Source organism: Myotis myotis, unplaced genomic scaffold (assembly GCF_014108235.1).
Source record: "Myotis myotis isolate mMyoMyo1 unplaced genomic scaffold, mMyoMyo1.p scaffold_m19_p_7, whole genome shotgun sequence".
In the NCBI taxonomy this organism is placed as follows: Eukaryota; Metazoa; Chordata; class Mammalia; order Chiroptera; family Vespertilionidae; genus Myotis; species Myotis myotis.
Genome location: NW_023416379.1, coordinates 80,525,499 through 80,542,728, shown reverse-complemented (window position 1 = coordinate 80,542,728; position 17,230 = coordinate 80,525,499). Strand labels below are relative to the sequence as shown.

The window sequence follows — 17,230 nt, the reverse complement described above, 5'->3', positions numbered from 1 at the left end:
TGATAAAATAAGGGAGTGGAGCTTCACCAGTTGATCTCAAAGCTCTCTTTCAGATCTTGTGGTCCAATAATAATATCCTCTTCTCAAGAAGCTCAAAATATTGTTATGTTGTCTCTCTCTCTCTCTCTCTCTCTCTCTCTCTCTCTCTCTCTCTCTCTCTCTCTCTTTCTCTCTCTCATTCTCCATAATTTATTTTAAACAAGTAACTAATAGGAAAATTAAAATGACTTTTAGTATGAGGAAAAATATTCCAGAGAGAGCCATCAGGCTCACTGCCTCACAAAATGTGAAGATCGTACATTGCTACAAACTCCATCCCAGTTAGATTTTGATTAGCCATTGACTACCTGAGTTGCTCTTTACTCCTTCCAGCCCATCCATGGTGGTCACTATCAGGTTTCTCAAAGGAGATGCCATTTGGGGTGGGACAATGCTTCTTTGTGCCAGACCATTCCTAGGTTCTGCCCACACTAAATGCCATTAATTATCTCTCTCAGTCAGTGTGACCCTCACCACACCTACATTCTCAAGTGTCCCTGAGGAAGTGGCCCTAGTTACAAGCAACTGAAAACTTCATCATCAAAGGATATAGAAAGGAGAGATTATCACCCTTAAATCATTTGAGCCTCATTGTATCTTAGGAACTTATAGGAAAAGTTGATGGAAAAATAATAATTTGCAGCTCTTGACTAAAATGGGTGTTGCACACATATAGTTGCAACTGCAATTTCATCTGGCTGAACCATTCTACCACCATCTTCTCCCTACACTTCAGCTCAGATAACCTAGAGCCGGGTTTTAGATTCCCATTTGCTTCTCCCCACCATTCCATCCCCCCACCTCCATTCTCTTACCTGGCATAATGTCCTGCAGGACTCTGTGGGCAAAAGAAACACTAAGCAGTACAGCAAAAACGTGTGAGTCATTGTCTTCAACGCAGCTGCCTTTCCCATTTCTATAAAAATAAATACAAAGGCAAAAAGGTTTCCAATCTGAAGCTTTCGAAATTCCATGCTGCTGCAGATCCAGTCAGCCAATCAGATGGGGCTCTGTACTTAGAGCTGTCCACTCAGAAGCCCCTGTCCCAGAGGTGGCCTCCCCGTGGTTTCCCATCCATTGACTTCACCAGGAGGCTGCGTGTGCGAGTGCCAGCTGGCACTGGGAGGTGCAAGCAATTGCTGAGATAACTCCCAGCCTCTGCTGCAGGCTTGCATGTGATGCCACATGTGGGAATTTCTCCAAAGGAAGCTACCTGCCGAGGTGTAATGAATAATAGCCCAGGTTCGGGGAACGGGAGAGATGGCTCACTCTCTGGGTTAGGCAGGGCTGAGAAACATGTGGGTGGCTACGGTGGAACGTGATTTGGAATTCCTATGTGTGGACTCAGCCTAGCAATATATTTTGAAGGAGAGTAAGCACCAGCCTTGGCCTATTATCCTCATTCCCACCTAACTCTGGAGCTGGGTTTCATAGGTAGGTCACAACTTCCTTCTGCCAAAACTAATGTCAAAATGATTCCTTGGCACCTAGAAGAGTTGTGTACACATGGTGGGCACACAACATATTCAATAAAGGAAGAGGAAAGGAGAGCAAGGGGGAAGGTGGTTGGGAAGAACTGGCAATTTGCATTAGGTCTAGAGGACTCATATAAGCTAAAAATTTCAATTCTACACTTTAATTATTTTAATATTTTTCATCCTGAGTGAGATCCTCTTTGAAAAGCATTTGCTGCTTCTTTGCTTTTATTATTATTATTTTTTAACCTTCACCAGAGGAGTGAGGATATTTTTTTTCCATTGATTTTTAGAGAGAGTGGAAGGGGGAGGTGGAGAGACAGAGGAGAGAGAAACATCAATGCCAGAGAGACACATGGATTGTTTGCCTCACACTCCCCCCAGGCTGAGGGTGAGGTGGGTTAAACCTGCAAACCCAGATATGCACCTTTGAGTGGAATCAAACCCAAGACCCTCCAGTGTGCAGGCCGAGGCCTCAACCACTGAGCAATGCTGGCCAGGGCTCTGTTTCTTTGCTTTTAGATGGAAGGATTCAGAAGACTTGGATGTCAATAAAGGTCAATGGCTTAGCAATGGTTCATACTTGCTATTTGACCATTTTTAGCCAAAAGAAAGTAGTCTTTATCCCAACCATGCATAATACTATAGCAAACAATACCATTATTTTAAAGATGTAGGCAAAATGTATTTTTAAATCATGTTTCTTACATTGAAATACTTGCCTAGCTGAAATTTCACAGAAATCTAATGATTATTTGAAATATTTTGTATTATCTGTTTCAGAGAATTGTCAGTTCGGGTTTCTGAAGGCCTATAGCTCTTTAAGCAAAAGGATTACTTTGTTGATCATCACTTTTAAAGAATTTAGTAGCAACCAAAATGGCTATACAATTTTAAGTAAATTGCAGCCATGTTTGCATCCTTTATTCCAACCTGTCATTCAATGGATGGACTTTCCAGGATACAAATCAATCATCAAATGTGACTTAGCAGGATCATCACCAAAGCAGTTACTGATTTGGGTAAAATCATCAAAGATGAAAAAAACAACAACAAAAATAAACAAAGCCTGATGATGAATTTATTGACACATTTCACATAAAATCTGAGCATGAGTCCATGTTTTTCTGAATTGCATGAACTTTATATTAAAATTCTCATCATACAGAATGTCCTTCCTCTTAGCTAAAACAAATGTTCAAAAATGATTTAAGGAATGATTCAAGACAACAAACTCAGAGTTAGCACTGCTCAGCCCAAACTCAATAGATTTTTTTAAGGAGGAGGCATTGAATTATTTTTAAGGTTGACAAATCAAGATGAAAACCATTCTGTTTGCTTAAAATGTTGTATTGAAAAAAAATGATGTGCTTATTTCATTGTCATTTTGTTTTAAATTGTAACTATAGTTGAAGTTTTAATTTTTAGTAAAATGCTTTTTTTAAAAAATTCTTTATTAGTTAAGGTATTACAAATGTGTCCTCATCCCCTCCATTAAACCCCCATCCTCCCCGCCCCCCAGACTCATGCTCTTATCCCCCTGTTGTCCATGTCCATTGGTTTGGCTTATATGCATCCATACATGCCCTTTGGTTGATCTCTTCCCCTTGCCCCCTCCCTCCCCTACTTTCCCTCTGGGGAGTGGTAGTCTGATCGCTGTCGATTATTACTAAAATTATGTGTCTGTGTATGACAAAATAAGCACTTGGTGTTTGATGTGGTAATGACCTTCACTAGGCTGTACAGAATGACCTGTTTTGATAGTTATGCTGCTACCTAGGGCCCAGAATTTTCTAACATCGTTTTTTACAATCCAGGTCTACCTTCTCGTAGAAGAACTGGGACCACAACTTAGAATGTTATAGCTCTCCAAGGTTCAGCAATAGTGTGACTCTAATTATTAGAGAAATTTTAACCTTTTTTTTCAATTCTTTTAACTAGAAAGAACCTTTTCTAAAGCTGACTCTTTGTACCTTGCTTATAAAACTGATTGCTCTTTAAATAAAATGGCATAGTTTAATCTGAACTTAAATAGAACCATTTTTCTTCCAGATTTGTTCACATTAAGCCTTTCTCACATTCACTCTTTTTCCAATTCTGTGAAAGCAGAAAGTTTATATGAAACAAAAGCCAATTCTGTGAAAGCAGAAAGTTTATATGAAACAAAAGCCTATGGTGGCAAAATAGTAGCACAAATCAAATATTGTGATCACTCCCTCCCTCCACAGGTCCCCAATGCCTTCATCCCCATTTTGATGTGAAAAGCCATAGGCCTTTAATGGTTCAGACCCTCTTCCCCAGTCAGCCCACGCCTTTCCAAAATGCAGGGCTAGCTGGAGTGTAACTTCCCTCTCAAATAAATGTTTGAATATGTTGGTTTCACGTAGCCCAAACTAAAACATTCATTACAGATATTCACTTTAGAAAAGGCTAATTTCTAAAAAACATACAACTTGAAAAAATGGTCACCTCAGATGATTCACAGAAAAAAAAAAGAAGAAGAAGAAGAAGAGGTAATTATATCAGCACTGAAAGTTTGACAAATAAAATGTGCCAAATACAAAGTGTTGGGGTTTTTTTTTTAATTGAGTTACACTCCCCTCCTCCCTTATAAAAGTACAAAGGAACAGCAAAGCATACAATGGCCAGATTGCAAACAGCTCTCTCCAACCACCCAACCTAGAACACATTCTTCCACTCTGTTGTCTGCTTTCCAAATCTGAAAAAGGTGCTCAAGGTGTTCATTTAGAAGTTTATTCAGCAAAGAGAACAGGAGCCCCTCATTTCCAAGCAATGTCCTAACAGCTAGGAATTAAATAAGGATGACTTCTCGGTTTCCTTACCCCCTTGGGAAGTCACAATGTGATGGAGCTTCTGAAGCACCCCCAGGGGATAGGGAGACTTGGATGGGGCTTGCTCCCTAGTGACCTGAAGACCCTAGGAGTCAAAGCTAGTGGAATAGACATGACAAGAAGTATCCCCAAGTTTCAGATTAAAAACAAATAATTCTCATCTTCACACGCAATTTAATTGGAAGTATTTCTTCCTACTCTTTATCGAATTCCTTCACCCCAAAGCCATATGGTTGACTGGCAACTGGCACAGCTCATTAGCGAAAGAAGAAATGGAGAGAAAGATAATACTGTACGTTGTTAATGGACGGGGTGGGCCTCATCTCCCCTGGTTGCTGCTAGGACTAGAATTCTTACAATATCTGAGAAAAGGAATTTTCTAAGACTTGCACTGGAGAACGAGTGATTTTTTATTTGCGTGGAATTAAATCCCTGAGTTTCCAAAGTCCCATTTCCGTTTGCCCAATCATAGAGGAAGTGTCGCTGTGGTTTCAGTAAAGCTAAAATCAGAGCCAGTGTCCGGAGTTTCTTTTCCATGTAGGAACAGAGGTCCATTCCAGCATCAGGCTAGTTTAGCTTGTGTTTCCAGCTGTACAGTTCATCAGCCCATTGCATGTGGGGTCCACAGGACCACCTGCTATGGAGGAAGCACAGGCAAATGCAAGGAAGCAGGAGCAAAAGAAACCCATGAGCCAGGAGTATAGAGCAACCAAAGCAACACAAAAGAGAATTCGCCCTAGCCAGTTTGGCTCAATGGATAGAGCATTGGCCTGTGGACTGAAGGGTTCCAGGTTCGATTCCAGCTAAGGGTACATGCCTGGATTGTGGGCTCAATCTCCAGTAGGGGGTGTGCAGGAGGCAGCCGATCAATGATTCTCATCATTGATGTTTCTATCTCTCTTTCTCCATTCCTCTCTGAAATCAATAAAGATATATATATATATATATATATATATATATATATATATATATATAATCATTATTTTTAAAAAAAGAAAGCCCTGACTGGTTTGGCTCAGTGGATAGAGCATCGGCCTGTGGACTGAAGGGTCCCAGGTTTGATTCTGGTCAAGGGCATGTACCTTGGTTGTGGGCACATCCCCAGTGGGAGGTGTGCAGGAGGCAGCTGATTGATGTTTCTCTCTCATCGATGTTTCAAACTCTCTATCCCTCTCCCTACCTCTCTGTAAAAAATCAATAAAATATATTTTAAAGAAAAAAGAAAGAAAGAAAGAAAGAAAGAAAGAAAGAAAGAAAGAAAGAAAGAAGGAAGGAAGGAAGGAAGGAAGGAAGGAAGGAAGGAAGGAAAGAAGAAGAAAGAAAGAAAGAAAGAAAGAAAGAAAGAAAGAAAGAAAGAAAGAAAGAAAGAAAGACCGAAACTGGTTTGGCTCAGTGGATAGAGCCTCAGCCTGCAGACTGAAAGGTCCCAGGTTCGATTCCGGTCAAGGGCATGTACCTGGGTTGCGGGCATATCCCCAGTAGGAGATGTGCAGGAGGCAGCTGATCGATGTTTCTCTCTCATCGATGTTTCTAACTCTCTATCTCTCTCCCTTCCTCTCTGTAAAAAATCAATAAAATATATTTAAAAAAGAAAGAAAGAAAGAAAGAAAGAAAGAAAGAAAGAAAGAAAGAAAGAAAGAAAGAAAGAAAGGAAGGAAGGAAGGAAGGAAGGAAGGAAGAAAGAAAGAATTCATGAGCAACAAGAAAGAGAATTCCTTTGTCTAGGAGATTATATATTTCCAATTTTTCGTGGGCTTGCAGTGGCTATGCTTATTCTGGCCAACCTTCTCTGTCTCCAGGTTTGATGTCACCCCAACTTAACTGGGCATGTGTCTATCTTTCCTTTGTCCAGTCCCTTCCCCCAGCAGGAAATAGGCTGGTAGTTCCCTGGGGAGTGCAAAGCTGCAGCTTCTTGGTGAAGCTGACCAAATAATTTGCTAATAATGTATGGCTTCCCCCTTTGCTCCTTTCCTATGACTAACAACTAGTTAATCACAATGGTAAATGTGAGCAGCATGCTGGAATGTGTTCTGTGGATGGCCCCATCAGAGCAAACATTTGCTTTTTTTTAAACACACATTAACCCACACAAGTGGTAGAGACCAGAGCAATTGTATAGGGTGGTTTTGGAAAAAGAAAGAGAAAAACAAGAACTCTACAACTTGATCTCTTCAATCTTGATTAGAAAGAAATTATTGGAATAGCAATCACAGCATTCACAAACAAAGGTCAACAAAACTCCAGACAGAACTTTATCAGCCACCCAGGAGCATTTCAATTGCCAGCCTTGTCAGCTGACCATCTGAGGCTACCATTTGCATAATTAGGTTTTGTAATGAATTCCTGAGGCTCCCAGCGAGTTCCACAAAATGCTATCAAGGCTCCCAGCCAGACTGTGGGAATACACATCAGATGATCTCAGGGGTGAAAGATTCCATAACGTCTACCATTTAACAGTCCCACTGCTTCACCTCTAGTCAATGACCAGTCCGTTCCTCCTGCCTGAATGCAGACATTATGGAAGGGAAGAGAATGAAACAAACAGCTATTGTTTGTTTACTGTGTGTCTGGCACTATGTCTACATTCGCTCTTCGAATGCCATCAAGTAATTCTCTACAACTGAAGTCACTTCTATAATTTTCTAAAATAAAAGTTGACCCTGCCCAACCTCACAGGTACTAAGTGGCATATTTGTGATTTGAACCCAGGTTTGTGACTTTTTCATTGAGTCATATGGCTTTTCTAAAATAAGAAAGAGCTGATTTTTATATGAGGTTCATATTTTCAGAACACTTTCACATATAACTTTTACCTTGACATCACAAAATTTTATGAGGTAGACAAGGAAGTTATCATTTTCCATTTTTTATCACAGAGGAAATTATCCAACTAGTAAGTGACTTCCCCAAGGTCACACCCCCAGTTATTGGAAAACCTGACTCTCTTTTGACTCTATCTAGAACTCTTTTCACTACATCCTTTTATCCCTGTCTTCAGTCTTCATTTCTGTACTCACTGGAAAAGCAAAATTGCAGATCACCACGTCTAGGAAAAAAAATACATAGTGTATTTTTGGGAGCATTATATGGTGTCCCAAAAATGTATACACACACTTTGAATAATTATATAATTATAAAGGCAGTATGTATTAAAATAGATTTCATTTTCAATTGAGCTATGAGCTGTTAATATATATATATTTAATTTTAGTAATCCCAGGTGAGTGTACAGTTTAAGAAGAGATTTTCTAGAGGTAACCTCTCCAATAGTAGAAAGTTAGACACTGACTTATGTCAACAGGCCAAATTCTTGAGAGCAAAGATGATTCTCCATGTTCCACACCACACCCACAGAGCTACCTTCCCATGTGTTTAAGTAAGCCCTCACTTTTCTCTGAAAGCCCAGGTTTTTTAAAACTTTAAAGCATTTTCATTCGTTCCCCTGAGCCTTGGCCAGTTCCTCTAAAACCTCTTTTGAATTGGATACTTTCCTTCTTTGCATGCAGGTTTCAGGCAGTGCTGATGGCACCTATGTCAGGCACTTGGCAAAGTTGCCCCTGAGAATCACCCACCTCATGAGCCACGACAAAACCAAGAGAGAATCAATCTAATCTGATAGTCAGCGGCAGCCAGGATAAATGTAAAAGACTGTAATAGCTTACAATATTTGCAAATGAACTTGAAGGAAGCAGGTAAGTCCAAACTATTGCAGCACTGCAGCACTTTGGGGACTCTATCTACTAGAAAATCTTAAAGTACAGAAAAGCATGGCATGTAAGCTTGCTGATGGCAGTTGCATATAAAATAGAAAGATATGAATATGAAAACAAAACAGGTGCCAAACAATTAAAATGGATAGAAAAGAATGATAAATCTATATTAAAAAGTGCACAGCCCTGGCTCAGTTGGTTGGAGCATTTGTCCAGTGCACCAAATGGTTGTGAGTTCGATTCTTGGTCAGGGCCCATATGCAGGTTATGGGTTCGATCCCCAGTTGGCTTGTGTACAGCAGGCAACCAATTGATATTTCTCTCTCACATTGATGTTTCTTTCTCTCTCCCTTGCTCTTCCTCTCTCTAAAATCAATAAAAACATATCCTTGAGTGAACATTTAAAAAATTGCACAAACATTAAAACAACATTTATGAAGAGATTTGATAACATATCTGTATGAGGTAGCAGTATATTGTATTATAACTTTATAATATTAGTGGGAAAAACAGTCATTAAAATATTCTGTAAAATATACACATCCATAGAAAAACATTATTGGGATTTCTCAGGTAAGCTGCTTGGTTGGAAATGAATCATAGAATATTTTGCTCAACACTAAAAAAATATTGAAAACCAGCAAAAATGTCACTAATTGTAACAGCTTGAGAAAGTGGGCAGGACTCAAGGGAATAACTTCAAAACCGTTGAAGAAAAGAAACTGAAAATGTTGAAGTGGAGTAGCTGTAGAAGCAGAACACATGTCCTCCTGAATTTCATTCTCCTTCCCTCTTTCTCCTTTTAGTAAAATGATAAGAGTAGAATTTTTTTTTTTTCAGAAATCTCATTTATGCCAGGAAATCCAAAGAGAAGCAAAATGTGAGAATCCTTTGGTTTTTTTCCTCTTCTAACTAGAGAATTTTTCAACTAGGTGTTGGACACACATCATAAATGGGGAAAGGAATGAAGACTTTCTCTCTCTGATGGAAATAAAAACTCCAGAATGATCCTGAGTCAGAGAAACAAACCAGAGCCCAAGGACATCTGCTATTAGTAGACCAACCAGAAAAATGGAGTCAATTCTAGTACAAGACACTTAACCAAATCTCAGGAACAGAGCTGCGGCCACCTCGGCAGCCAACTTCTACACATGCCTCTGGTTTTCAGCTGCGTTTTTCCAATGGGAGTCATCAGCAGATTAGGGAAGGTGGGGAGAATAGGGACATGGGGGTATGTATCCCCTCTTTTCCCTCCATCTGTGGTCACCATCCACAGTGATTGCTCTCTTCTGGGAATGATTCCTGTTGGGCATTCTCTCTTTCAGGCTCTAGTGTGAACCAGGATCCAGTGATTCCCTCCTCTTGCATGTAATAAGTTCTGTGCTCTTTCCCCAATTCTGTCACGATCCTTTTTATGACCTTTGGCAAGATACGTAACTTCTCTGGGATTTATTTCTTTATTCATTCATTCACTCAAAAAATCATTGACATACCTTGGGCCTATTTCATGCAATTAAAATTTAGGCTCTAGAAATGGTTATGAAGACAAATAAAACATGGTCTGGCCCTTTAGAAATATACAATCTAATAGAGGAAAACAGATAACATAAATGGTATAATGTCTTAAGTATCTTCCTTGAGGTATACAAAAGATACTTTAGAAATGTATGGCAAAAAGTGACAAACTCTCTAAAGGGGTTTTGGGAAATGTCACAAATAAGGTGGCATTTGGGGAGGACATTGCCAAGGCAGAAGGAAAAACAGTATTCCAGGTAGAGAATCAATAGGTCCAAAGCAGGGAATGTGAAATAGCCAGGTGTGTTCAGGGATGCCTTGAGGTCACTAAGTTGGAGCATCAAGTGTGTGATAGGAGAGTGACATAGAGAGCACATCAGCTAAAGTACACTGATGCCAAAGTGAGGCAGGTTCTGTGTCACGGTAAAGCAATGGGATTCTTCCATGGAAAATAAGGACCCATCAAATGACAGCATTTAATTTTAGAAAGATTATTCTGCCAACAGTGCCAACAGAGGTCAGAAGGCAGAAACAAGAGCCAGAAAGCCAGGGGAGATGCAATTCCTTAGTCCAGGTGAACAACAATGAGGTCTGGAACCACGGCAATGGTAGGAATGGATTCAGAAGATCTCATGACCAAACGAGTAAGAAAAAGGAGTGAAGAGCAGGATACTATTAAAAGTTGGGTTTAGCCTGGCCAGTGTGGCTCTGTGATTGAGCATCGACCTATGATCCAGGAGGTCAGGGTTTAATTATGGGTCAGGGCACATGCCCAGGCTTTGGGCTCGATCCCCAGTGTGGGGCATGCAGAAGGCAGCCAATCAGTGATCTCTCTCATCATTGATGTGTCTATCTCTCCGTCTCCCTTCCTCTCTGAAATCAATATGTACATATATATTAAAGCTGGGTTTATAAGAATAAGCAGAAGTTTAGGGAATGAAGCATATGTGAAAAGGAAGCAGAGAAAAGGATGATGTTGATGTCTCTAGACCAAGTATCTGGGTGATTTTGGAGAAAGGAAATACCGGAGAAGTAAGTCTCAAAATGAAGAAAAGTAAATGAGACAGTCAAGCTGATATTTAGGTTGCGTTTAGCTGAAAAAATTTATTTCAAGATTTATGTATTCCCATTAATGCAAATTTTCTCCCAGAGCACTTCTATCATTGTTCACATTTCAATGGACTCCAGCTTTTTTTTTTTTTTTTACTATTAAAACCTTCTCATTTTCCATAACTGATAACCGCGGAGCACATCGGGCTGCACTGCTTAATACTCTGCAAAAGCATCCCAGAACTACATCATTCCCATGAGAGAAGACTCAGGAGTGAAAGAACCCAGCATAAATATATATATATATATATATATATATATATATATATATATATATATATATATAATGGTTATAAGGTAACTGTTATAAGATGAAAATATATGACAGCTCTTCGCATAAGAATAATTTCTGACCTGTGTATGTCCATGAAATCATTACATTTGAATATTTATGTAGCATAAGTCCTCATCATTATGTTCATTGATGAGTAATAACTCTATTCCATTTCACAAAATGAGAATATTAAAGTGAGAAAGCTTAAATGGCCTCCCTCTGATGAGATGGCAGGAAAGGGATTAATAATGTGGACCTCTTGACTCAACGCCTTAATAACCAAACTAAAGTATGCCTATGCATTCAACCAGACATACTTTTTATTAGACCGCATTGGAGTTTCAGATTACTTTTGAAATAGTTTTATGATATTTTTGTGAACTTTATCTCATTTGACATTTGGTATTCTCTCATTTATGTTATATATGTGGAAATAACTATTCATCACGCATATATATGGAAGAGCCATTAATAATTATTTTCCGATGTAAATAGAAAAAGAAAAAATGCCCCCCAAGTTGATATTCAAAAAACAAAATAATAAAAACAATATGAACACAAGGAACTATCTAATTCTTAAACGCGAAAGAAATGTTTCATCCAGATCAATTGGAAAAGGACACCATTTGTCCTTTGGTTCCTTACATTTCACATTCTTTCTTGTAGTTCATACCTTTTCTCTATATGCACTTTACTTCTTGCTGGACTGTATCCTTTCAAACTTCTTTTAGTGAAGACTTCTTGGTGGAAAATTTTCTTAGTCTTTGAATGTGTGAAACATTGTTAATTTACTCTCATTCTCAATATTAAATGGATAAGTGAATGGCCAAGGTGTCAATGTGTCTATGCAAAGGGCACTTCGTTTGCAATTTGGTTCTTGGGCAGGAAGAGACTTTTGCACCACGTAAGTTTTGAAATGGTTTTCACCACATGAGATTCCAGGAGGAGGACTGCAGTCATGAAGACGAAGACACACAGGGCTGGGGTGAGAGGGATGGAGTTTCTCAGGCACAGCCAGCATTTTGGATGCAAACTGGCCTTCTTTTTTAAAAAAAAAAAATATATTTTTTTTATTTATTTCAGAGAGGAAGGGAGAGGGAAAGAGGTAGAAACACCAATGATGAGAGAGAACCATTGATTGTCTGTCTCTTACACATCCCCCACTGGAGATTGTGCCCACAACCCGGGCATGTGCCCTGACCAGGAATCAACCATGACCTCCTGGTTCATAGGTCGGTGCTCAACCATTGAGCCACGCTGGCTGGATGAAGCTAGCCTCTGGATCAATCTGTGCAGGAAGAATCGGTACTTAGTCTATACTTGGGACAAGTACACAAAGACCCTATGTGTAGCAGTACACATTTAACAATCATGAAACAGATGTAACTGTTTTTAGCACTCTAACTAAATTAAATTGGCACTGGAGCCCTTATTTGATCCAACGATAGTAATTTTTCCCATGCAAGGTAACTCATTGACCGTCAGTTTAAACTAGGTCTCTTTTGATCAATTCAGCATTTCCTCTTTCTTCTCCTCTTCCATTCTCCTCGGGAATGATGATATTCTGACATCAACACCGGGAGAGAGGCATGCAAAGATACGCCTCCCTTTACACTAGTTTCTGCTGAGATGGACAATCAGTGCTAGCCTTTGGGCCTCAGAGCTTGGCTCCACTTGGCCCACACTGAAACCATTGTGCCCCACTCTCCTCTCTACTAACCAGGTCCACAGAGATCACCCCAATTCTTTAACATCTCAATAAGCAGAGACTGTCTGGGCCAGGCCCAGTCTCTACCACTTCCCAGGGGCCTGGAAAACTCCTCTTCCATCTTCATGCATTCTTTTCCCCCTCTTTTCCTACTCTGATTCCTTCAGAAATCACAGAGCCTTTCTCTCTCCCAAAGTCCAGTTTTTGCTCCAGGAAGCTTAGTTGTCTTCTCAGAGCCAGCTGGAAACTTGTCACCATTCAGCCCTTGTGCATCAGTGTTATGCATCTCCTCTTTTCCCCACCAAAACCATCCCACTAAAGCACAGAAACGTGCTGGTCATCGGCAACCCAATGCCCCTAGAGCTGACAGGGCCTCCTGTGGGTGACTCAGGGTGCAAGGAGGACTGGAAATTTGAGGTCCCTAGAATTAGGGACCATCACAAAAGGCTCTATGCCCAAGCTTGTACAGAAGGAAGAGTGCCACTCTCTTCCAGCTACAAGACAATTATAGACTGTGTAGGACTCTCAGAATTGTGGCCAAACCCTTGGCATGAGGCAGCCCCTTCAAGGACAAGACTACAATAGAATGTCCTGCAAGACTGTGGGGGTGGGGAGTAGAGTAACTCAGAGCCTAACTGATCCAGAGCATTTCTTTATGGATATGAGAGATTTTAAAGATCAGATGTGTTATGGAATTAAATGTATACCTGCTACAATTGGAACATTAGGCCTAGGAGTGACCATCCTTAATCATATTTATTAAAATATATTATTTAATGCATAACAATTTGTAAGGCCCACGTGGATGTGGACAAAGTTTTCATTTTTCTTATCAAATATATTTAATTCGTATTTTGCTATACACAACTTTCAAACTGACAAAGAATAATTCTCCACCATTCCATTCTTTTCAAACAATGACATAATTTGAAACATTGCTATAGTAAGAAATAATGGCTTTGGCTTATTTGGTCAGATGTCCTCAGATTTAGCAGTTCAGGACTCAATTCACATTTCTGTTGGAGGAATTCACTGAACACCTATTGTTATTATCATTATTATTGCCTAGCTGTCCCCGTACCCCACCCACACTTATCTGGAAAATGCTAATCTACCTTGTGTTGTGTGCACACAGCCATTGCTGACTGGGTCAGGAGATGGAAGCTGACCCAAGCTGGGCCCCCAGTCCTCACTCCAGGAATTTTTAAATTTTGACAAGAAGAAGAAAAAGGACCCACTCTCTTCTAGAGAAGCTGACAAAGACAGCATCCCATAGCAGCAATTTCCAACCTTGCACTTGAGGATTCCCAGAAGAGCTTTTTAAAAAAATGACCAGTCTGGACTTTACTCCAGGCCCACTGAATCTGATTCTCTGGCGGTAAGGCCCAGACACTAAGATTTTTCCCTAAATCTTTGTATTTTGAATAATTTCATTACTACTGAGAAGTTGAAAGAACAGTGCCATGAACGCCTGTATACCCCTTCACCTACATTGCACTAATTGTAAATATCTACGGATGAATGGGCTTTTTAAAAAACTCCCCAGGTGATATTAACATACAGAATTGAAAACAGCCCCAATATGTAATGGGGAACAGCCCAAATACAGACAGGACAGACAGTGCAAAATGAAGCAGATACACCCAGGACAAACATAAAAAGAGATCCTGGTGACAAGCAGGATCATGTATTGCATACCCTGAAATCATGATAATAAAATCACCTTTGGGGCTTAAAGTAGTGTGACTTACGAGCTTGTTCATGGAAATCAGAAGATTCAGGAATGATATACAGAAGCAAGAAGATTCTATAGCCTAAACCTTAAACAAAAAGAAAACCAGAGAGTGTTTATTGGCTAGAAAGATAGAGATGATGTTAAGAGAAATACATTAAAACAAACACACACAAAGAAACAAATACATGAGGTCCCAAGATAATGGGATTAAAGATAATGAGACAACATGCTAAGCTACAAATCCCACACAACACAGGCGCTGTACCAAAAAGGGAGGGAGTAGGGCCATGGTCGTGCTCTGTCCCAGTGGCAAGAAGTGTTTTGTTACAAATGATATGGTTGAGAGTTAGCATGCTGATAATAAAAGGCATATCGAGTTTTAGTTGGTCCTATTTATTTAGCTATACTTAGACATATTCTCTGTAGACCCTGCACCCCATTATCGCCTGGGCCCAGGGCAAAATAATTCTACCCTCAGCTCCTGTACCCCCACTCTCAAGTCCAGTTTTGGGGAGACCAGGCTTGCTGCTGTTCACTGTTCTCATTATCTTTGCAGAAGAGTCTTGGTTTCTGTTTACAAATTTTCATTCATTTTGCAAAAACACAATGATGCAGTAACTCTATATTATGCAAATATTGTCAAAAAGGGATTTGGGGCTGTGTGATCTTAGAATACAATCCCCTAAGATATAAAATACAAGTTTTACAGTCTTTTAAGGCTAATCATTTGCCCAGGAATATACTTGAAATCTTCCTCTGAGCTACAAATAAGTCAGTTTTCCCAAACTATAAGAATGAACTTGGCAAGGGGAAATTCAGTAAGCCAAAAATAATGTGAGATTAATCAAAGTCTCACTCTTTTATCTGTAAGTTTACTTCAGGGAGGAAAACATATTGTGTCAAAATTCAAAGGATGAAAGTTTTTAAAGCAAAGCCAGACTTTTGAAATTCACACACAACAAATAATGACAAAGAATCCTTCAGGAAAGGAAGGAATAGAGTTAAATATCAATTACAACAATATTTTAAGGAATAATATGAAAATATCATTATTTGGGCATTCTCTTCTCCCGTACAAAGAATGACACAATATAGACACAATATAGACAAGAACCAAGAATAATTTACCCAAACTTTACATTTCTTTAAAGAAAGACCAATCTGAGAAAAATAATGTATAGGATCAGGAATTCTAATGCCATAGGCTAGTCACAGAAAAATGCAAGGTATTTTGTGTGTGTGTGTGAGAGTGTGTGTGTGTGTGTGTGTGTGTGTGTGTGTGTGTGTGTGTGTGAAGGTATAAAAATATTCCTCTGTATTCAAGGAGACTGTAAGTCTGGTTCTGTCTTTGATAATAACTCAAAATTGTAGACAAAACATTACAAAGTCTGATAAGAGAAAAATTATTGTATAAAGAGTCAATTCACCTGTGTATTGGCACATCATTTTTAGATGATCAGAAAAAGAAAATTCCTTCAAGGATTCCAATCTCCTGGACTCCCATATTTGGCGAGGGTCAGAGGAGCAGAGAGTAATCAATGAAAACAAAAATATTTTCATACCAGACTAGTGCACTGACTGCATTCTATAAAGTGCCTCCAAGTTACCAAATTCTTTTTTAACATTTACTCACTTAGTATGTTATTAAACCCCAAACTACAAAGCCTTGCCACTGTAGAATCGTAATTGGCTTCTCATTTCTGAAATTCTTCTCCGAAGAACGTCATCAGAAGGAAAAGAAAGGCATGGGACTACTCACTGTGGCCAGCCAACAAGTCACCAACCAATTTGCCCTGATCCCTGGCAGCTGAAGACTGGGGGGGTCAGTGCCTTTCCTTTGTCATATCTTGCCACAAATCAGCAGGCTGGGTTCCTATATCTCCAAGCAGTCAATCCCGCGCCAAATGGCAGATCCCCAGGCTGAGGCAGTCAGGCTGGGCACTGCCCTGGCATAGGCAGCCAGCCCTGTATGCAGGGACCGTGCAGCCTGACAGACCAGTCCTGCCTGGGAGAAGCTCTGCCCTGGGAGGGGCACAGGGCCCAAAAACGAATGAGTCACGCACTGGGTGACACACCGGCTCTCACAAGCAGCAAAGGCTTCCCTTTTTGGCAAGGGATCCAGGCCTATGGTGGCGGCACTTGGCAGTGGCTGTTAACATCCCTAGGAATCTGCCTGGACCTGAAAATGAAACACAGAAAACACCTGAGCCTGTGCTTGGAGCTCTGCCTTTGTCTGGTGTCCTGGCCCTTAGGATCTGGGAGTATGGTTCTCTAATTGCTTCTGGCTGTCCCCGGTTCCAGGCACAAGGCAGCATTGCGTTTCCTAATTTCCTTGTGATTAGATGGGGTCATGTGGGTTGTGCTGCCATGTAACCGGCAACTCAATATGGTAGCTACTCCATCAGCCTGGGTCCCTCAGTCACTGTGATAAACCGAAGGCCCTGCGGACCTGTGTTGGGCCTGAGCAAAAATGACTACTGTTCTTAGTTGCTGAAATTTGGGAGCGATTTTTTAACTCAGCATAACCTACCCTCTATTGACACAAGGAGGAAGCTCTTGGAAGGCAACATGGACAGTAATATAGCTTGCTAATTTTGAACTCTCAAATTCTTTTTCTTTTCTTTTTTTCAGCATTCATAGACTTTCTGGCTTTCCAAAGCCCATATTTCAAAAACCAACCGCACTCAGCTCTATCTAGGGTGTGGCATTTTTCAAAGCCTTCACTAAGAAGTTCTTGCAACACATGGAGCGGCACCCTGTTGTTACTCGCAGTGCTCCCTCGTCTTCATTTTGCATAATGCCTTGCTCTGGA

The 17,230-nt window shown here is 40.2% G+C and overlaps 1 protein-coding gene across 15 annotated transcripts in view; it reads right to left on the bottom strand.

Annotated features, from left to right (window-relative positions):
• Positions 1-16,416, bottom strand: part of ADGRF2 (adhesion G protein-coupled receptor F2) — a 40,708-nt gene extending 24,292 nt beyond the window's left edge. For 4 of the 15 annotated variants that reach the window (XR_004968824.1, XR_004968825.1, XM_036317188.1 and 1 more), the window contains exons 1-2: positions 15,846-16,030; positions 855-955 (exon numbers count right to left, since the gene is read on the bottom strand). Coding sequence is in view for 12 of the 15 variants with exons in the window: in XM_036317188.1 (XP_036173081.1) it covers positions 855-955; positions 15,846-15,978 (234 nt within the window). In the remaining 3 variants the exon portion in view is untranslated. The other 11 variants (XM_036317195.1, XM_036317198.1, XM_036317191.1 and 8 more) reach the window with 9 other exon arrangements.
• Positions 16,417-17,230: the final 814 nt, after the last annotated feature.